Source organism: Lissotriton vulgaris, unplaced genomic scaffold (assembly GCF_964263255.1).
Source record: "Lissotriton vulgaris unplaced genomic scaffold, aLisVul1.2 SCAFFOLD_1206, whole genome shotgun sequence".
In the NCBI taxonomy this organism is placed as follows: Eukaryota; Metazoa; Chordata; class Amphibia; order Caudata; family Salamandridae; genus Lissotriton; species Lissotriton vulgaris.
This window is the reverse complement of record NW_028246660.1, coordinates 530980-553928: the sequence shown is the minus strand read 5'-3', so window position 1 is coordinate 553928 and position 22949 is coordinate 530980. Positions and strand designations below refer to the sequence as shown.

The 22949-nt window shown below is 44.9% G+C and overlaps 1 protein-coding gene across 1 annotated transcript in view; it reads right to left on the bottom strand.

The window, feature by feature from the left end:
- The window catches only part of EEF1AKMT4 (EEF1A lysine methyltransferase 4), a 169978-nt gene that overhangs the window by 85593 nt on the left and 61436 nt on the right, over positions 1 to 22949 (bottom strand). Inside the window, exon 2 of the mRNA XM_086949477.1 lies at positions 12688 to 12971. Coding sequence (XP_086805603.1) covers positions 12688 to 12971 — 284 coding nt within the window. The remainder of the gene's footprint in view (positions 1 to 12687; positions 12972 to 22949) is intronic.

Below are 22949 nucleotides of genomic sequence, written 5' to 3'. Positions count from 1 at the left end.
CCTTGGAGTTCCATAACCCTATTAAGGAAGGCCAAGGTAGCTTGTAATACCCGTATGTATGCAGGAGGTACTTTATCCATTTATATCATAACATTACCGTCTGAGACTGCAACTCTGGTTGCTATGTCCACAAGAAGCGCACTTTTTCATTAGGTAATAATTTTCCTTCTTTTTGATGAAAAAGTGTGAAATCTGGCAGCAACTTAGTGCAGTTCAGTTCAGTAAATTTTTATTTCGATGATTAAAAACCATCATAAAAATACATAGTACATAATACAAATCATCAGAATCATCAATAGCATTACATATCTGAACCGTACAGTGTTAAAAACAGGATTGATTAAAAAGCATTCAATACAGCCCGAGTCAGCCCCTGGTATTTCTTAATTTAACAGCAAGTTTTAAAAAGCTCAAGATAGAGCACAAAGTGCGTGTGTCAGTTGCTCTCTGCAAAAATGATAGGGCAGTTTTAGCGTGACGTAGTTTTGACTCTTTTAAAATATTTACAATGAATCTACGACGGGGGGTGCGATAAAATGAACATAATAATACAAAATGAAGGGTGTCCTGCGGAGACCTATTGTCGCAGCCGCAGGCACCCTTCTGCTCAATTGTTAGGGTAAAACCAGATGGGTAAGCTAAAATATTGGGTAACAAATTAAGCCTAAAACAACACATTAAAAATCTATCTTGCTGATTATACATTAAAAATAAATATGGTTCCATACCCTCTCCGTTACTAACTAGAGAATGTGATATTACAGATGTTTTTGTAGAGTCAAGTTGTTTCCTGCTCGAATCATATTTGCCCATAACAGTTTCTGGATCCGATTTTTGCAGAATGGGTCTATCAGAGATGGATCTGTGAATAGTGTTTGATGATCTATGCACCCTAGGGTTTCTTTGACATATTTAAGCCAGGGAATTTGTAGCCACCTATCTCTCTGTAGGCAATCTTTGATTATTTGTCTGATAAGCTCTGCTTCTGGGTTTACTCCGATTCGGAGCCAGGTCAGAATAGGTCTTACTTTTATCTGGTCTGTAATGTATGAAATACCAAGTTCCGTATGTACAATCGCTGCTGGAATGCACTGTGGTGTCTTCAGCATCTTACGTAGGAATTTATCTTCCTCTACTTGCAGCTGGTGTGTGTCCCTAAAACCCCCGACCTCTGCCCCATACGTGGCTTTGGCGGTGCTAACCGCTCTATAAAGCGTCATCACCTGCTCTGGTGACCACTGACCCAGTCTACGTGCAAAATTTAAATAGCACCATTTGCTGAGATCAATTTCCGGCATCTTTCCTCGAACAAGGGGGCAAACCTAATCTCTCCATCAAACAGAAGGCCCAAGTACGAGAATGTATTAACAGAATAGGCGGGAGATCCTTTTCCTACCTGGGCCCAACGCTGTGGAACTCACTGCCCATTCATATACGCAAGGAGGAAAGCTATATGAATTTCAGAAAAAGCGTAAAAACTTGGCTGTTCAACAAATAAGTGCTTTGACTGTTCTCTCTCCAGTTGTATTTTTGTGTCTTGCTGGTCCGGCGCCGGGAAACCCTTTGTGGGTAGCTGTGCGCCTTACAAGTGTTATAAAATAAATAAATAAATAAATAAACAGTTTCAAGGACATGTGTTCCTATTTTAAATCCAAATCTTTTAGTAGTTTTTTTCCCTGCCACTATAACAAACGATTTGGTCAAGTTCACGGAGAGGCCCAGATTCTCCATGAACTTTACAAATCCATTCACCAGATGTTGTAGGCTCATTGCTGTTCGTGCCAGTAGGACCGCGTCATCCGCGTACAGCAGAACTGGTATATGGCGTGATCCTGCTTTAGGACAGTCAGTCTTCATATCCAACAAGGAGCTTTCTAGGTCGTTTATATAAAGGGAAAACAGAAAAGGGGCCAGGATACACCCCTGCCTCACTCCGCTGGTGCACGGGAAGGGATCAGTACTCACCCCCCGCGCTATAGCGGACCTTGGCAGTGGTGTTCCAGTGTAGTTCTTTTAGGATGTTTATAAGTTCAGGGTCAATTCCCAGTTTGAACATGAGGGCCCAGAGTTTGCTTCTGTTTACATTATCAAATGCAGCCGCCAAGTCCATAAACCCCATATACAGAGTTCCGTTGCTGGCTTTAGTATATTTGGCAAATAGGAGGTAGAGATTGAGACATTGATCACTAGTTGGTTTGCCGGATATAAATCCGTATTGGGTGTCTGCTAGGGTGTGGTGTGCTTCAGTCCACTCATCCAGGCGATTTAAGACTGCCCTGCCTAATAATTTGGCTGGCACGTCTATCAGCGAAATTGGTCTATAGCATTGCGGGTTGTCCCTACTCCCTTTCTTGTATATAGGGACAATCTGTGCTGTAGACTAATATTGTGGAAGCCCAGTTCTAATCGCTGCATTTAGTACTCTGGTCATAATCGGCGCCCATAATTCGGTGTTACTTAGGTAGAGATCGGGGGGGGTGCCGTCCGGCCCTGGTGCCTTATTTTTGGTGAGACCTTGGATTGCTTTAGTGATTTCCAATAGAGAAAATTCCAATTCCTTGGGTCTCGCCCCCACCCATGGTCCGGTCTTAGCTGTTTCGCCCTGATGATTATATAAACTCTCAAAGTGGGTGACCCATTGTTCAGGAAGAATATTAGTGCTGATAACAGGGGAACTAGAATCTTGAAAGCAGGGACTATTGATGATTCTCCAAAATTGGGCATAATCCCTATTTTCACCTGCTTCCCGTAGGTCTGCCCAGACTTCCTTTTGGAGCGTGATCTTTCTTTGTTTAACCTGCATTTTATAGTTATGTCTACACCGGGCTACTTTGTTTTTATCTCTCGGGAGCATCTTTAGGCAGAGTTTTAGCTCCCTCAGAGCCCGCGAGCAGTTGGAGTCAAACCAACGTGGATTTGGTGAATCCTTTACCGGACGCTTGGTTTTTAACAATCCGTCAACCACCTTGGTTAGAGACTCAAATGCCAGGACCACCTCTCTACCTTCTATTGTAAGTTCGAGGCAGGCCTCTATTTGTTCTTTCCCTCTTTCCATTAAGGAGCAGTAAAATTCCTGTGCATTGATCTTTGCCCATCTTAAACGCCTCCCCTGGTCAGTTGGGCGAAGTTCAATGTCTGAAAGAGCATTCCTTACTGTCCTCACATTGTAGGGAATTTCAAGGGTTAGGGGGTTATGGTCACTAAAGGGGCTCCATTCCGTTTTTACATCTTTGACTTGCTCTTTTGCAGAACTCGATATTAGAATAAAGTCTATGATGGATGAGCAGCCCCTTCCCTTAAATGTTGGTGTAAGAGTATCTCCTACTCTCAGATCCAGCAAGTCAATAGTGTGGGTGAGAGCAAACCTATCAAGTAGCTTCATAAGGAGTGTTCCCCCTTTATTGTGTTCAAAATGTGGGCCACTTTCTACAGGGCAGGAGGACCAATCCGGGCTCACGGGCAGAGGTTTCTGGCATAAGTGGCAATTGAAATCACCCATGAGTAGGATTATTGGTTCTTGACCGCCCTGCCTTTGATCAAATTCTTCGGTTAATCTGCTCTCTAGTTCATGTATCACTGGGTAGTTCCCATCTATCGTCCCTGAATTGTAAACGTTTAATATTAGGAACCTCTTACCCTGTCCCTGGAATATCACTGCTTGTAGAGTGTGTGATACCCATGAGGGTTGTGACCATGTGCCTTTTAAATCTAAATCGACATATATGGCTAGCCCTCCCTTCGCCCTTCCTGATCTACCTTCCAAAGCTGGCATAAAAAAAGAATTTGTAACCCTCCAGCTGGTAGAGAGAGAGGTCTTGTGCCCACGTCTCCTGTAAGGCTATGATATGGAAGCCAGTGATATACTCCCTCCAGTCCTTGTTATCAAATTTTCCCCCCAGGCCGGCTATATTCCAGGACAGTAGAGCTAGCCCTGCCTTGGAAGCTTTTCCTCCCTCTGATGCCTGATCGATCCGTCTACACACTTTCTTGTTATGAGTCGTGAACTCAATAGCATCCTCGCCTCTCATCATTGGGGGGACTTCTGTCCTCCAGACTTCCAGGCTTTCCCCCACCCCTTTCGTGCTGCAAACAGGTCCATCTCCTGTGGTTATATTTTGTTGTCCATTTTCAGCGGGAGGTAGTCACTTGTTTTCATCTAGCGACTGTAGGAGGGCAAATCTGTTTCTCCACTGTGGGTAGTCTCTGGTTGGTAAGAATTGGCCTGTCTGATTAAGCCTTCTGTCCCTTTGTCTGAATGGTGCCTTTCCTATGTTCCAGATTGGGTAAATCTGATTGTTAATGCTCCGCCTCCTTGGGTAAAAATATTCCAGGGGGAGAGTGCAGATTGTACTAGTGTGGTTTCTGTTTGTGTTTCCCAATATGTAGTCTACCAAATTAACATCTCTGAAGTTTGCCACAATACAGTTCCCTATTATATCTTTTTTTCTGCCTCTTAGCCAATTCACTCTTCTTACATGTAGAATCTCCCCCCTTTCCCAGGTATTCAAGGGCCTGTGAATATTTAGCCATTTTATTATTTTGGATTTTAATTCTAAATGGGTTTCTTTTTCTGCGGGTCTGAGTTCCGGCACCCCTGCAAATACTATGACGTAGAGGCAAGCTTCCGGGGGTAGATTTATGTATGGTGGGGGGCTTTTTAATCTCTCAAATGGGTCATATTCGTATAGAGGTAAGCTAGTTGGGCCTTGAGTTGAATGCTGGCCTTCCTGCACTATTTGTGTGGTTGTTTGCTGTTGGGCTTTATGTAAATGTTTAGTTCCGCCATTCTGGGAGGTCCCCTCTCTGGGTGTACTGGTGCTTTAGGCGGATCATGGACCTGTGCAATCGTGTGTTGTGTGTAACTAACACAATTGTTAATAGCCGCAGTTTGATTAGTGGGCGTGTTTATGGCTTGGTTAGAGCCTACAGTAGGGTTCTTGGTTATCGGGGCCATTGTCTTGCCCTGTTTGGTCAGTTCGTTTGCAATTTTGTCTATCCTACTGATTATCGGTTTCATCTGGCTGATGATAAAGACTTCCAGATGTTTTTTTAGATCGCCAATTGCCTCCTCTATCCACCCTGGCGGTCTTACGTGGGGAGCTCCTACTTCATCCTCAGTGATGGTCTCCTTGCTGTTTTTGGGTCTACGAGCACCTGTATTTGATATATTTTTCCTGGGCTGTCCCTTGCCCCTCCCCCGTTGTTGTTTGGGTCTACTCCGTGTAGTAAGGTTACTCTCCCTTGACTCTCCTGCCCCATGTTGTGCTGGCTGTTGAGCACAGGGAATACCCTTAATTGAGTTGCTCACTGTTTCTATGTTTGGGCTTTCTGAGAGAGTTTGGTCTCTACATTGTGTGGGTGTAACTACTATTGGGATTGGTGAGGAGGACAAGCTCCTTTCCATGCGCTCAATCTCCCCCGAGACTTTCCTCAACATCAGGTCTATCGCAGTAGGTTTTTTAACTTTGTTAGGGGGTACATCAATTGTTCCAGCAATGACCTGATTTGGTGTATCAACTAGGTTTGCTTTGCTCGTAACCGAGCGTGGTTTTGGTGGTTTGGTCATGACTGGGGTTCGAAGGATTATCGCCCAACCTGTCCACCCTGAATTCCTACTCGTAGGTACACATAGAGTCTAGAGCAGTCTGATCCAGCCCTTAACCCAATTCACAGTTTTGTGTTAGATGAGGCGAGTTCAACAGAGAGTTCAATAGTGAAGCCAATGTATTATTGTTAATATGCCCCCAGCAAGAAAATCATCCAGAATGAAAACAAAGTACCTTAGGAATGTGTCAAAGTTAAGGAGGGCGGCCCAGCCCGGCCTTAACCGGCCCCGGACGGCCACAGACGGCCCGCCCTCTGCCCGGGCTCAGCCCGGCGACCGCCCGCACGCGTCCCGCGAGGCGGGAGATGTGATGCCCTTTTCAAGCGCCTCGGGGCGCGTTTGGGGGCGTGGCCAGCTGCGACCTCCTGGGTATTGTAGTGTGCACCGTTCCCCCCACTCTGCGGCGCTTGCGGCGGGGGGGAACGGCAACAGGGCAACAGGGCGGTGTAGCGGCAAGCAGAGCCCCAGCAGGAAAGGCAGCAAGGCAAGGGTCCCAGCAGAGAAATGCACAGGCAAAGCTCCTCGGCGTCCGGCGTGTCTGAGGTGAGTTCTGGCTACTGGCAACCCACTCGCCGGTAGATGAGACGCCCTTTTCAAGCGCCTCCGGGCGTGTTTGGGGGCGTGGCCAGCTGCGACCTACTGGGTATTGTAGTGTGCACCGTTCCCCCTGCTCTGCGCCTGATGACCTGCGGCACTTGCGGCGAGGGGGAACAGCAACAGGGCAACAGGGCAACAGGGCGGTGTAGCCGCAAGCAGAGCCCCGGCAGGAAAGGCAGCAAGGCAAGGGTCCCAGCAGTGAAATGCACAGGCAAAGGTCCTCGGCGTCCGGCGTGTCTGAGGTGAGTTCTGGCTACTGGCAACCCAGCATAGGGGCCACCTTTTCAAATTTTCTGCACAAATTAAGTGGAAATGGCAGACAAAGTTATTGTGGGTAGAGGGGTGCTGGCTGGAATGTCGCCTGCATGGTGTACAGGCATGTTCCCTTGCCCTTGAGTACCCAGTTGCGTGAATCTGTAATCCTGATGTTTGATTTTTGGCCCTTGTGTCACACTAATCTAGCACGTGCACAGAGGACTTGACATTACATTACTTGACATTAAGAGGCCCTCTGCAGGGGGGCACCAAGGGTACCCTCATGTACTACCATCCCTCTCATGAGTTTAACTTACGGAGAGGTAGCGGCAGTGTACCGTATTTTGATAAACTATAGTGTGATCAGACTTTTTTACCCGAGTCACTGGAGTGAACACTGTGGCCCACTCATATAAAGATATAGTTTTATCTATGAGTTTACCCAGTTCCCTGCGTTAAAAACTCACATGGGTGATGAATGTTGATATGTGTAGCCTGCATTGTGCATTCGTGGTGTGTGAGTGCACCGGAGTAATAGATGCCAGTGGAATCCACTCAGGATAACAATGGCCTGGCTTGGAAAGGTGTGGTGCAGCGGCCAGGGCAGCTGACTTTGGAGCATAGGGATTACGGTTCGATCCCCGGCTCCCGCGGCTGCTCAGCTCAGCACCATGTGACTCTAGGCAATAGCTCACTTAATTTCCTCGACACTCCCCAGCGACTTGAAACCCGTAAGGGGGAGTAGTTTGCGCTTTACAAATACGGATTTACATTTACATTTGCTTTGCACAAGATAGAGAGGAGCTTGTGTTCCCAGATAGTGGATGTGTATTGATCACATTCCTGAAGCTGGGGGAGGAGTCCAACGCATGGAAGTGAGGGCAGAGGAGAGAGGGGTCCTTTAGATATTGTTTTTTTGTTGTAGTTTTATGTAGCACGTACTTGACAAGGTATCAGAGCGCTTCATATGAGCACAGGTTGTATTCCAGATGGACACATTCATTTTGTGAGGCACCGGGAGATTAGGTGATTTGCCCAGAATCACAGGATGTTGAGCGTCCCTGCCGAGACTCGAACCCGGTTCCCCAGCGTCAAGGTTGACCACTCTAGCCATTAGTCCACATCCTCCAGGCCTTTGGCTGAGCAGGGACCTATTGATTAGTCTTCCTGAACATTGCTATCTGGTGGAGGATAAAGGTGGGGAGTGGGACTGCACCCTGTGTTGTGCAAGGAGAAGAAACCTTTAGATGGAGCACAGACTTTTCCCTAATTACCCCTTCAGTGGGCTGATGACAGCCAAGAACAAAAACCTCACAGCTCTTTGTGCCTCTCATGTGGTTGCTCCATCTTCTAAACTGCCGTGCTGCGAGAAGCATCACCCTGCACACAGGCTGTGTCTGGAGAACAGCCAGTAAATGACCATTGAAAGAAGAACCACCGTAAACCTCTTCTACAGTTTCAGACTGTGGATTCATATCTTCCTTTTTGACATTTGTGTATACAAATGGGACTGAGAGCCCTACGTGTTGTTCCAGTTCCAAGTCCTTTGTGGTCAAGAAATAGGATTCTTCGCAGCGGACTGCTGTGCAAGCTCAGGTACGCCTGACCGGCAATCTCCCAGAGGTGAGGGGACATTACCCGAAGTCTGGATCTCTTGTTTAAGAACTGTTCACCAGTCCTGAAGGGTCTAGAAGCTTGCCTGCCTGCTGAGAGAGGGAAGGAGCCTACCGACCCACAGAGGACTGACTGTCCAGGAGGAGAGCGGTGCAGCATGAGGCCGATGGGGTCTACCAGAAGGCGTAAACTGTGGAAAGCAATCTGCATGCCCCACAGCTGTCAGGAAGAAGCCTCTCCCCTCTGTGGTGCAGGGACGAAGATCACAGGATTGCAGTAGGGGCTCAGATACTCAACAATGTGAACTGAGGCGCCGTGCCAGAAGAGACAAGTTGCAATGTGACCTCAGAAACTGCGACAACAAAAAAGTTGCTGCATGACCGGAGATACCGCACCCAAAGACAACCCCGCAGAGTGATATTAGCCCCATTCACCATAGAGTGACAACAGGGCCACCTCAACAAGACTGGCCTGTGTATGGCTGCATTAACCCAGGACTGGACGTGTGTGGTTGCACCATCCTGGGTCCAATTGGCTGAAGAAGGGCTACACGGATCTTTGAATACCTTCTTAGTCAACTCATGTGCAATCCAGAGTCTCTTGGAACAACCATCACTGCCTGTGAGGCGCCGCCACAGTCATCGAGGAGTGCTGGCTTGTACGCTCTCAGAAGCGAGAGAGTTGGCTCGCAGAATCAACCACAGGAGTGCCCAAACCAAACTCCTTCTGAGAAGCCTTGGTTTGTGGGTGGAAGAAAAGTCTGGGAGAAACTGTGCATTGAGAGAGTAGGAACGTTCTGCATCGTAGGCTAATCACATACGGCACTGACCGTGTTGGGGGACCTTCTGGACATATGGGTCAACAGTCGGAAAGTGTGCCGACAACCTCAAGGACCCAAAACATTACCTTACATCTTCTTCATGTTGTATGTGCAGTATTTTGTCATTTTCTTCCTAAAAGTAAAAGAACAGGGGTGGCCAATCATTTATTACGCTGGTTTGTGTTTGTTGAGTGCTGACCTCAAGCGCCCCTACCCTACCACCCTGAGAAGCCTGTGGCTGCTTCCCATCTCTATCACTGAGAGTCAAGTGCAGAAGGGGTTGTACTTGGACGAGTTAGCAGAGCCATTGTAGAGTGGACTCCGGGACATCAGAGGCAAACAACCTCCCTCCTCGCTTTAAGGTCCAGTGGCTGCTACTTCCCCTGTAGCCCTGTGAACAGGATCTGACAGGGGGTTTAAAAGATCTATTTACCATTGTACTTCCTTTTGCTCTTTTCCCTGCTAATTCAGCATCACAGATTTACTCCCAGTTTTGACATAGAGGGGAACTGGGAAGAGGTGTGGCGCAGCGGCCAGGCGCCTGATTCCGGACCACGGGGGCTCACGGTTCAAATCCCAATGGCAGGTTAGCCGAGCACCATGTGACTCTGGCCTATAACTCGCTTGATCTTCCATACGGCCCCCGTGCGCCTTAACACCCTCGGGTAATTGTTCGCGCTTTACAAATACTGGATTCCATTTAATTTCATTTCAACTTTGCTCGGAACAGATCCTGGTTGATGCAGATTTGAACCAAGTGGCAGAAAGAGCCCTTTTACGTACATATCAAACCAGAACAAAATGGGTTGACTTCCTTTATGGGGTCCACGGTTATAGATGACCACAGGGCAGTCACACATCCCTTGGTACAGAGGGTCAGGGGTAAACATATACACAAGCAGCACTCAAATGTTGCTTAACTTGCAGTGAAATAAAACTTTGACCATGTCAAGAGTCTCCAGGGGTTTTAGTTTGGAATAATTGCAGCGTATTATCAAATCCTAGCATATATAGTCGCATTGGCAATAATGGGCTGTTATTTCTGCTCTTTTTCATACTTCCCCATCAGACGCCCACTTTTCCTGAAGCAGTGCAATTCAGTGGACCTGCCATACAAATACCAAAACATCCCCCAATGGGCTGCAAGAAAAGGGGCTGCTTCTAAGATACAAGGGTCTAAGAGTCCAGAGAAGCATATACAGGATTTGCTGCTGGGGACAAATAACTCCCCTCAGTCTCTGCCAGATCCTGAAATACTGTCATGTCAAACTAGTTTGGCTTCAGCACTGCTCTTTAATTCTCTCTCTTGTAGCCAATTTATCAGAAGATGAGTGCTGTTAAATCCATCATTTGGTCTTGCGTAGGCTCGGTCTCAGTAGCCGTGAATGCGTGGTCCAAAATGGGGCTAGTACCGAATATTTTCAACGGTTGCCTTTAGTTGAGTCCTGTTGCCCCGGAACCCTCTTCTGAACGGTCAGCCTTCGACTCACGATCTTCAATAGAACACGTGCTTTGACATGTGGACGATACAAGCTCTATTGATAGCTCCATATAAACAAGATGGCGTCCTTCACTTCACAATCAAAAACAGAAGACAATTTCCAATCAGAGAAACTGGAGTGTTTTGTGTTTGCTGTAATTTCGTGATCTTGTAGCTCAAGGTTCTGTATTACGCGTCACTGATGTAGGCTTTTCTTTCAGGAATAATTACAAGGCTTGGTTATGCTTGATGGAGAGATACCAGTCATCAGGGTAAGTACCACTTCACACATCTTCAAGAGGGAAATTAGTTCTGTGGAATCAATAGCGCCGGGGACACAGTAAATGCCAGAAGCAGTACCAAAATCACAGAGGGACAGCAAGGGACATACTTGTACGAAGGTTGTAGAGATGGGAGGTACAGACGTTGACATTTGCATTGAAAGGTTATTTTCATTTAATTTTGATTTTATATTTTCTATAGCGCTCGAATGCCCGGAGGCGTCTTGGCGCTGCTTATGCAATAAATTATTGCTGGTCACTAGTGACCTATAAATGATTTCCAAAGAGCCAAGTTTTCAATAGTTTCCTGAAACATTGGGGCAGTTTTTTAAATGTAAAGGTAGCCTGTTCCACAGCTTGGCTGTTCCTACTATGAAACTTTTCTCTCCCCAGTGTGCTCTCTTAGTTCTGGGGATCACCGCAAGTTTGTCAGTGGATGATGGCAGATTTCTTTTTTGGAATGTACCAGACAAACTGTTTTTAGGTCGAGCATTCAAGACCTATTGTATATACTTATATGTGTATGTACTTTGTGGGGTCTGGAGATCAGACCTGGCACTTGTCTGCTTCCATGTAGGGACTTCTTTTTCTGTTCAACTACCTCTATTTAACTGTCTTGATAGAAAATGACCAGTAGAGGTCAGTGAAATACCAGAATCGCTTTTTTGCTGAGGGATTTTTTTTCTTTTTCTGGCGACCGCCTCTATTTAAATTTCTTGATAGAAAACGACCAGCGGAGGTCAGTAAAATACCAGAATCACTGTAGCATTCTCTAGATTCCAGTCCATGGAAACTGTCTTCCACAAGCACCCGTAGACAATAATATTGTTTTCAAATCTTGTATTTTCAGTGACAATATGTTGCATGATTATGTATGAACAAGAACTGCTGTATCGAAGGTAAATGTTTATGGGAAGGTGGAAAGGTCTGCAAGGTCTATCAAAGGACAAGCTCTTAGGATGGTGTCAGAGAGGGAATTCTGAAAGACTCGGGCTTACGAGTAGGTTAAGAAGGTGATGTACAGAAGGCCTTGATGGCCTAAGTAGGAAAAAAGGTAGAGTAATCTAGGTGGTGCAGAAAGTGCCAGCATCATGAGTAGATTGGAGAGAAGTTTGCACCAGCTTTGTGGTAAGGTTCAGAGGTAATTTTGACCCAACGTAAGGGACTGGTGAGCACATATGTCGGCTAGTGAAGTATCTGAAGTCCTTTCATAGGCCGAACTCTGAAGAAGTCTGGAGAGATCCCCGGGGTAAAGACAGGGAGTCGCTATAAGAAACAATTGGTGATACCTTGGAGATACAAGAAGGAACCCACGTAATTTCACTATCAGTAGCCCGATTGTTGGATGATGCAGAAGTGACCTTTGTTCAACCATGCCTTGGTACACATGCAACAGGTGAAACATTGGTGTCCAGTTTCACCTCACCACCACAGGCAGAGACCTAATTATTCACACAAGTCCCCCAATTTGTTACTGTTACCCTCAAAAGAGATGTGCTGCCCATCTTACGTCAGGATTAGTCAGTACAGGAGAAAGTGGGCGCTGTTGATGCATCTGTGCGGTTCTCTCAGAATTCCAGGTGGTTCCTGAACATATCAATTCTCCAGATCTCCAGGAAGCTGCAAACTGATTTCGCAAGCCTAGCCCTCTTTCAATCACCTTTCTGCATAAAAATACCTTGTGACTCAGATTTCTCCTTTGTTACATTAGGCTGTCTTTTGTACTTTTTAAAATATAGCATTTACACCAGAAATGCTGAATATAGAAACACTGTGATGCATGAGGTCATTGGTTGTGGAATTGCTAGAGAGAAAGGTCTTGAGTAGGGCAGAACATTACATATAAAAGTGCTTTGCACATCATTACATTTTACATCATATTATTAACAATTGGAGGTATTTGCAATGGAGGGCATGAGAAAACGATGAACTTAGTCGAATCATATGATTGTGGCGCTAGTACTGAAGCCAGGGTTAGACCCTGGTCTCTGGATCTCAAGGCCAACAACTGAGCCACTGCACCACATCTCCTCACCTCTTTCAAAACTTGGTCGAGGAGTTTGGCTGTTTGCGGAGACACGTTCCAAGGATCTCGCTCGTCAACCATCATGGCATCCAAGGTGCCCTTCTCCAGCACTACATCGAAGCTCTCGTTAGGGAAGGCCAGCGCTCGAGCATCCATTACGGTCCAGGCCATTCCGTGGCAATGGGCGTGCCGCTGGCTCATTGCTTCTATGCACACTGGTGAGTAATCGATGTTGGTGATTGAGGTGTAGCCCTTCTGGAACAGGTCATAACTCAGAGAGCTGTCTCCACAACCTGGAAGAAAGAGCTTTGTGTCAGTGTTTACACTTCAGTAGGTGTTGTGGTCAACGAATTATAACTAGCTAACCAATCCATTACCCTAATACCGGTATGCTAAAAAAAAGGGCGTTAGAGTGATGCTATTCCCTTACTTTTGCTTCTTCATGAGGGTATCACACTATCATGTCTGTTGCGGGCATGCACATGTATGACATTGTATGATGGTTTGTCTCAATCTGCAAACCACACATAAAGTACACAGTGATCATTTTTAAAACGTGGGCTTAACACAAAACACGTTCTTAAGGAAGAGGCTTCTTGATGTATAGATGTCTTCTTACAAATCACAGTGGATCACTCAATGGTAACTGGGAGACCTAGAAGGGCCTGCAACCGAACTTGCGTAGTCCATGCAACTCTATATCTAGGGCTCTCAAAATGCCTTCTCTATGAGTTGTAGAGCGATGGGCCTTTATATAATCCCATTGTGGAACCAATAAGGGCACTTCTTGTGTGCAAGAAAGCCCACTCGTGACTATTCTGTAGAGGTGGGAGGAGCTACGCCTGAATTGGATCCCTTCATTTTCTCCACTTAAAGCATCTTGAGCCACGCAGTTTATAAACAAAAGATATTAAAATAAGTGCTAACTAAGGAAATGCACATCAATCTTTATTTGAAAGAAAAGCCTCATTCATATATCTGATGATTTTTCTTGATATTTTTAAGATTTTATGCAGGCCTTTGATTTTTTATTGGCCAAAAAAACACATTTCTTGTGACCGAAAAGCACTGAAACGCCAAGATCAAGACCCACATACTATCAGCTTCAACGTAAATTCAAAACATATCTTTAGGCGGGTAAGAGACACCATAAACACCAAATCTCTGATTGTTGTACTGCAGTCCATCAAGAATTCAGACTGTCTTCAGTGATCCCCCAGCACTCCATATCTTGGACACATTAACACATAAGTGTATGTAATTTACAATCTTTATTGAGCCCATATTTAACGGTTTGTAGCGTGTTAATCCATTTTTCTTAAATATAACTCCCTCCTCTTCCATCAGACATTACCTGTTCCGCCAATATGATCCTGCTTAATACATCTCTTTCGTCTCACTAATATTTACTTATATTTATGTTTCACTCAAAGTCCAATTATTTGTTCAGACTTAAAAATCAATAATGAAAAACCTCTGTGGGACTTTCTACAATTTAAAAAACACGCTGTACACCACTAATAGTTATCTCATCTCAATGTAATTTATAATGTCTTATATGCAGTACTTCTTTTTCGCATTAATTCAGGACTCCCCTTAGCAAGGACTTGGAATCTTATATCCTTCTCAATGATTTTGATCTATCAAATGCTAAAGTTTTTCAAGGAGTTGTCTGTTCTCTGTGGTACTGATAATATTTCTTCTTGAACTTACAGTAAATTTCATAACTTAAGACTTCCAATGTGCACATCTGGTATCTCACTTATTGTACTCTGTTTTCATTCGACTTGGTCTGGTGTTTTTTCACCGATACAGACACGTGCTAATATTCACATAGTACAAAGCCAAAATCATCTATCTCATACCGGGATGTGAGCATAATTATAACTTTCACTAGCAGTCTGGTTTTAGACATATTTGGAGAAATTTGCTCATCTTCCTTTTATTTTTGTCTTTATCCTTTATTTATTTTTCTACCCTCTAGAACTAGCACTCTGAACGGGATTGATGATTGATGATGAGGTGGAGAAGTGTGGCTCAATGGTTAGAGTGGCAGACCCTGATGCAGAGGTCTAGCCCGGGACCAGGGTTCAATTCCCCGCCTTGGCGGGTCTTGGGCTCAAAATTCCACTGACCTGATAATTCTCGCCTCGGTGCCTATTCTAATCATGGGGTCCCACTCTGCAACTCTGGGCAATAGCTTGCTTAATCTCCACAACGGCCCCCACAATGCTAAGGATGCCTGGCCTTCACCCTGGGGGTGCCCAGGAGTGGACGCCTCACAGGGAAAGCCAGGATGGGTTCCACAGCGGTATTCGTACAAGCGCCTTGAGACCCTTGCGGGTGAGTAGTGTGCTATACAAGTATCAATTTACAAATTTTTATTTGTGATGGGTTATCCCGCCCGGCAAGATCAAAACCTGGCCGTCATTACAGATTTGCTTTACTCATAAGACAGTTTTTTTAATTCATAATGAAATCAAATTAATTCTATTAAAGGATTCTTTGTTTGATTTAGAACACATGATAATTAGACACATAAATACAGGATAAATATATACATAAATACAGAACAAAGGACAGCTGGACAAAGACATAAGACACAAGATAAGTATATTTGATATACATAGATATGAGATAGCTACATACACACACAGATGTAGGACACGTGATAGCCAGATAAGACACAGTGCACAGGAAAGGTATCTACAATGAAACAGGATGCAGGATAGCTATATACACTGACACAGGGCACAGAATAGATCCGTACAAAGTGTAGGGTACAGGGGGAGATATAATATGAGAAAGAAGGAGACAAAGAGAGAGAGGGGGAGAGACAGAGAAGGTGAGAGAGAGTGAGGGAGAGAGACAGAGAAGGTGAGAGAGAGAGAGGGGGAGAGACAGAGAAGGTGAGAGAGAGAGCGAGGGAGAGAGAATGAGCGAGAGAAAGAGAGAAAGAAAGGGGGAGAGAGGGGAAGAAGAAAGGGAGAGCGAGAGAGCAGGAGAGAGCGAGGGGAAGAAGAGAGGGGGAGAGACAGACAGAGAGAGAGAGAGGGGGAAAGAAAGGGGGAGGGAGGGGAAGAAGAAAGGAAGGGAGAGCGAGAGAGAAGGAGAGAGCGAGGGGAAGAAGAGAGGGGGAGAGACAGAGAGAGAGAGAGAGAGAGGAGAAAAGAGATGGAGGGAAGAAGAGAGAGGGATAGAGGGGGTAGAGAGAGAGCGAGAGAAAGAGGGGAAGAGAGAGTAAGAGAGAGAGCGAGGGGAAGAAGAGAGGGGGAGGTAGAGAGGGGGGGAGAGAGAGAGCGGGGGAAGAGAGAGGAGATGGGAGAATAGAGAGGGGGAGAGAGAGGATAGGGGAAGAAGAGAGAGGGGAGAAAGAGGATAGGGGAAGAAGAGAGAAGGGGAGAGAGAGGATAGGGGAAGAAGAGAGAGAGAGCAGGAGAAAGAGAGGAGGAGAGAATGGTAGAAGAGAGAACGGGAGAGAGATGGGAAAAGTGAGGGGGAAAATAGAGAGAGGGTAGGGAGAGAGAGGAATAAGGGGGAGAGAGGGGGAGAGTGGTAGACGATGGGAGAGAGAGAGTGAGCAGGAGAGGGGGCGAGAGGGGGAAGAAGAGGGGGAGAGAGAGGGGGAGAGAGAGGGGAAGAAGAGATTGAAGGAGAGAGAGGGGAGAGAGAGAGAGAGAGAGAGGGGAAGAAGAGAGTGAAGGAGAGAGAGGGGAGAGAGAGAGGAAGAGGGAGAGAGAGAGCAGGAGAGAGGGGGAAAGAAAAAGAGGGAGAGAGGGAGAGAGATAGAGAGATGGGAAGAACAAATAGAGGAGGAAGAGAGAGAGGGAGAGGGTGGTAGAGAGAGAGAGCCAGCCTGTGAGAGTAAACGCACAGGGGCAGTGACAGGAGAGTTGGAGGGGGAGAGATAAGAGGATAGAGACCAAAGAAAAGAGAGAGGACAGGACCCTTACCCCAACCCTATGCAACAGGCACATGAAATACCAGCAGTCTGGGATTATGGCCGAATAAAACACAGAATAACTCCCTTCTCAGACGACTGAGCCCTTCTAAGCACTAGAGTGGAAGTCCTACAACGCAGCCTTGGGCTCTGCAAAGCCCTTATAATCTATGGCACCTGATAATTATCAACTCAAAATACAAAGTCAAGACTTCGCAGCAAAAAACCTAAAGCAATAGCCAACCGGTGCCAGTTTAAGCTAAAGGAGAAATATTCAATATGCACATCAGCCGCTGCCCGTGCAGGTAAGAGCGGTGGGCAGGACCGGACAGGCCGTAGCGGGCACCAGGCATTTCCCCGGTGGGCCGCCAAGGTTGGGGGGCGGTTTTGGGCCCCTGGGGGCCGATGTTGTTACAGGGCTGTTTTTGTAGTATAGCTGCAATATCGGCAGCTGAAACAAAATCGGAACAAACCGGCCGTGGTAAACAGCTCGGCCGCACCCCCAACCACCAGGGGGGGGCCGGCCGAGCACTTTGCCAATGCTAGTTTTGGTTCCCAGGCCGGCACTGGCGGTGGGGCCGGTTGGGTGGGGTTTCAACGGACAATGTTGAGTGGAAATTATTTAATTTTTCCTGGTCATCGTCTCTTGAAATCCCCCCTACCCGGCCCCACCGCTCTTACCTGCACGGGCCGCGGCCGATGCACATACTTTAGCAATAACATTCATCATCTCGTAAAAGTTGACCCAAGCCTGAAATGCCTCCAAAAAAAGGTAATGCAGTGTGGTATGTACGTCATAAAGAGAAATCATCATAAGAGCAGCAGTCTGCCTACGCGAAAGAATCACTAAATTCAACAGCAGCCCAACAGAAAGCACACACCTGAGATGAATGTATGACGGAATTCTGCATGCGTTTTTCAGGCATGCCTTAGGAACTCTGTCACTGGAACTAACGAGTCCTTAGCACACATTTGTTCTGCACGCAAGTGGTTTTAAAGACTTGCCTTGGGGGGTGATGGATAATGGAATAGTTCAATTTACTGTTCCAACTCCAGTCTGCGCAACAGTGTGGAAGATACTGGACTTTAATTCCAACACCGCTCCACCATTGCGCCCTCCTAAAGCAAGTCGTTGTAACGACTAGCGTGCAGAACAAATGTGTGCTAAAGACGCATTTGTTCTGTTGCTGGCGCTGTGACATCGTGATTCCCTCTTCGTCCTAAAGGACGTTTCCCACCTGAGATATGGGAAGATGTACTGATGGACAACAGGAACACCCCAACAACACCTGCTGAACGCAACTAGAACGTCACTCATTACTCGGCATGGTAGGCAACCCATGAGTGAGACCGTTAATATGACCCCAATGGTCAATTTCTCTTTCACATGTTGTATGGACCCCGCCTCCCCTGTATCCTTACTGAGCCAGAAATTTCCCTATCACAAAGAAGTGGGAAAAATAATCAAGTTTATTCAATCCTACAAAATACGAAAAATATTAAAATGTAAGATAAAATTGTAAGCCTATTTAAAATGATCATTAACCGAGAACTTAAAAAATAAATGTTACAGCACATTAGGTCATCAAATTAAATGCTTATGGAATAATTAGTTTGTAATCAATTTATAAATAGTTGTCATCAAAATGAAAACCGCTAGCATGTTCTTTTTTAATATTTATTACATTTTAAAGTTGTATTTTTGTATTAAAATAATTTTACTTTCAGAGATGTTTACAATTTTAATTAATAAAATAAGTTAATTATTTTAATTTTTACAACTATAAAATATTTACTTTGTAAAGTAATCCAACTTTTTAACACTGCCTCAGTTTTTACATATGCTTAATTTAAAAGTTGAAATAATAACATTTATTTAATATTATCATCTATAGGGTGTTATATTAAGACCCTGCCTCCATTTTTTTTATGGGACTGGGTTGCAGTACTTGTGAGGGGCGATGCCTGGTGCTAGACTTACTCCAAGGATGAGCTGGAGTGCATTTATTACTGTTTTTGGGATCTTTCTGGGTGTAGTAACTTTATTAGTTCAGTTTGAGAGTAGCAATGTTCAAGTTCAAGTTTATTTCACGTTTATTTGGACCGTTGGTCCACAAACAATACATATCGATAAAAAGTTCATCCAAAAAGTTAAATAAAACATTTCATTACACACAGACACCCTAAAAGCATATTTTAAAAATGCTAATTATTAAAACTTGTTTAAAAGATATAAAACTGCCTTCACTTTTTGCATATATTTCCCCATTGCCACAGCAATATCTAAGTGGGACATTTCTGTCATCAGTGTCACAGCCTGGGTCCTAGTTTTAATCTCATATTTCATAAGAATTGGTTTTAAAAATTTAATACGCAAGTCCAAAAACTTCAGACAATCAAATAAGATATGCAGCATATCACATTTGGACCCTAAAGAGCAAGTACAGCTTCCCTCCTCATTGATCATGGTCCGCTTTACCGAGTTGTTCATATAACAAGGGTTAACCCCAATTCTAGCCCTCAGAACCTCATTTCGTAATTGACGGTCCGGTAACTTATCTATGTAGGGGAAGCAATAAACATTATTCCATGCATCAATCATAAAACTGGTCGAGGTTTTACTTGCAAGATAGATTTTGTCCTGTGCATGCGATATTTCCTTTCCCGTTGACCTGAGTAACTTTTTATCAATATTAGCCACGGAGACAGTAGGGCACACATTAACTCTCATCTTCAAGCATAGCTTTGTTACTTTCCCCCTGGTCTCTCTTGCCCATTTTAGTTCGCTGTCCTGTATTTCATTTTTGCCCCATTGAGATATTTTGGTAATTGCGCCTATTTCTAGGCGTTGCCAAAAGCGCAAAAGGGCCATACCAACTTGTATACCCCATGAAGTCAGGCCTAGTTCCAGTCTTACTGCCTGAACCATTGCTGACCGGGGGAGCGTAAATAACTTTTTTAGGTTTTTGCCTTCTTCCACATCCCAGTTTTCCTTACCACTTAGGAACAACAGTTCAGCACCATACAAGTATTGTGGGGGTACAATAGCAGCATAGGCTTTTAGTACTGGTTTGTCGGTCATAGCACCATAGGCTTTGTTAAACAATTTCAGACCGCTAATCGATGCAGAGGTTCTTACTTTAGATGCCTCTAAGTGGGTATTCCATTTCAAATTCTGCTGGAACCATAACCCCAAGTATCTATACTCTGATACTGATTGCACTTTTTCTGACCCGATCCACCATGAGAACTCAGTTTTCCTCCGGCCAAAGCTCAATGTTTTGGTCTTATCCATATTTATCACAAGTTTTTTTCTTAAGCAGTAGTCATTGAAAGCATTTAATTTTCTTTGCAAGCCAACCTCGGTCTGGTCCATAATCACCAGATCGTCGGCGTAGAGTAGGCATGCTATCTGCTTGCCATTTAGTTTCGGGCTTGCCTCAGTTGTGTTCCCCAACATTGATGGTAGGTCTGCTAGGAACAAGGAGAACAATAGGGGAGCTAATACACATCCCTGACGCAGACCATTTCCAATTTCTATTTTCCCTGATAGACTACCATCTATGTCTAAAATTATCTGTGCCCAGTTTTTAGTGTGGAGCATTTGAAGCAGCCGCAGTATATCATTAGGAATTCCCTGACTAATTAGGGCCTCCCACAGCAGCTCCCGGTCCACTAGATCAAAGGCTGCACGGAAGTCAACGAAACAACAGAACAACCTACCCCGCGATTCCATTGACTTCCGTGCTATGGCCCAAAGAGCAAAACAATGGTCGATAGTAGAGTGGCCGGCTTTAAACCCACCCTGTTCCGGGGGGATGGTTTGGTTTTCCTCTGCCCAATCTTTTAATAAATTTAAAATTACTTTTGCAAAGACTTTTTCCCCTATATCGAGGAGGTTTATAAGCCTATAATTTTTCGGCATTGTGTGGCTACCCTTTTTATGAATAGGCCTAATAATTGCACCCTTCCAACTTTCTGGGATGATTCCCGTATCCAAGATTACCAGGAACATCTTTGCAAAGAACTCTGCCCACCATTCAGGCCTCGTTTTAATTATCACTGCTGGGAGGTTATCTGGTCCTGCGGCACGTGTAAGGTTCAAACTAGCTATAATCTCCGTTATATACCTTGGGGTAAAATGGTCCTTTATCTCATCCCTCATCCGTGGCCAACCTAAGGTTCCCGGTATTGGTTGTGTCGGCCATCTTCCATAGATTTATTCCAGATATCCTACCCAATCATCTTCCGGGACCTTACAAGCGAGGGAACCGGCTTTACCGCCCAAACTCTCTTGGACTAATTTCCAGAACCCTCTCACATCCTTGGATTCAATCACCTCCAACATATTTGCCCAACATTTCTCTTCATACCTTCTTTTTTTATTCCGAATTAATGTTTTATACTTTAACCTTAGTTGCTGAAGTGTTTGATATAGGTCCACTTTAAACATGGCCCTTACTCTTCTCTCCTTCTGTCTTATCAGGGCCTTAGCTACCCTGCATTCTTCGTCAAACCAGGGTTTCCTATTTTTATTAACTACATAGCTGCTCAGTCCTGGCTTTTTTACCTTGAATTCCTTCTTGAGAGAATCTGCCAGCTTACCTATGGTCAATTCAAACCACGGGATTCCTGCATTAGACTGAATTTCTTCAGTTGGGATTGATTGTTGAATTAGCCCAAGCTTTTCTATCTGTTCGTCTGATATACAGGTTGTTAATCGTTTGGGGTAATCCACATGGACCTGTAAAACTCTCTCTCTACGTTTACATTTCGGGATGCGTATTTCTAACTTCAAAGGGAAATGGTCACTACCTGTCGTTTTCGCCACCTCAAAATTTGTTATTTGATTAAAGCACCAGGCCTGACAGAACATATAGTCTATTGGGCAAGGTTGCTGGCCCCTCACAAAAGTCTTTCCCGCGGGCTGGTCTTGCTGAAATCTACCATTTGCACATACCATGCCCAAGGACCCCATTAGCTGACTAAGTGACTCATCCTGCTGTGAGAGCTCCCCCCTTGGAAAGAGTGCAGCTTCAATGTTATATGCTTCTAGCAATTCTTTGTGCCAACTATCTACCTTTTTGGGGTCCAATCTATGGTTAAAATCACCTACTACTAGTACTAAATCCTTTAGATGCTTGGCACTAGTTGACTCCAGATCTTCTTTCAGTTTACCCAAATTCTCCTTATATTCGTGGGCCTTTCCCTTCTGTATATACACATTTATAATGCATATTCCCTCATATCTGGGATCTGCCTTCTGCAATAAGATTCTGCAACCTAGTGCCCAATCACTAAGTAGTTTTAACCTTTCAACCCTCCTGACTATCTGTGTGGAGATTAGCGTTAATTGACCCCCTGAAGGCCTCCCCAGATTATTTTTCTTTGCTGCTTTAGAGTGTTGGGCAAATCCTTCCATAACCAAGGAGTTTAGGGTATCGTCACACAGCCATGTCTCCTGAAGGCACACAATATCATTACTCTTTATAATTTTATCGAACTCGATCTGTGCCGATATTTTCTTGTAGCCATTTATATTCCATGATAGAATTGAAAGGCTGTGTGACGACCCATTCTCCTAATCGATTTCGCTTAGAGATCCCTCCTCATCGTACTCCCTAGATTCTAGGGGTGCTAGGACTTCATATCTATCTCTAGCATATATACCTTCCCCATACCCTGCAGCTTCACAGTCAGTTACAGTGATTGCAATATTCTCCTTATTATTCCAGTTCAAATTAATTATTCTTATCTGCCGTAACCCTAGACCAGCATGGTTTGTCAGGAAGTACTGTCCCTGAATTTCCTCCTTCCTTACCAGTCTGATCCCCTCCTTATGTAACTCATTTTTCGCTTTTTCCACCGCTTCTTTCACCCAAGCAGAATGAAAGAGGACTTTAGTCGCCTCTTCTCCTGTGCTGCTTGCAACAAAACCTACTTCTTTGAGGTCCGATGTACCAATACTCCTAAGACTTGCACATTTACCCATTGTGTATAAAAGCTGAGATCGATTTAATGGATATAGTTTCCTAGCTTTTTTCCCCCCTTTACCACCATTTTCGGGTTTTAGGAAAATCCATAAATTGTTAGAGCCTGTTTGCCTGACCCCGTGGTTAACCCCCTTTGAGGTAGCTTCCCTTTTCATAGACATTTGGTTCCTTTTGTTGTCGTCAATCGCGGCCCTGCTGCACCTTGGCGTTTCTCGAGATCCTGAGGGCTTCCTTTTCATACTTCCCTCCTCTATAACCTCTAACTCCCTTGTTATAGGAGCCACCCCACTTTTATTAGGCTTTGGTTTTACTGAACTGTTCCATTGTTCTTTCTGTTC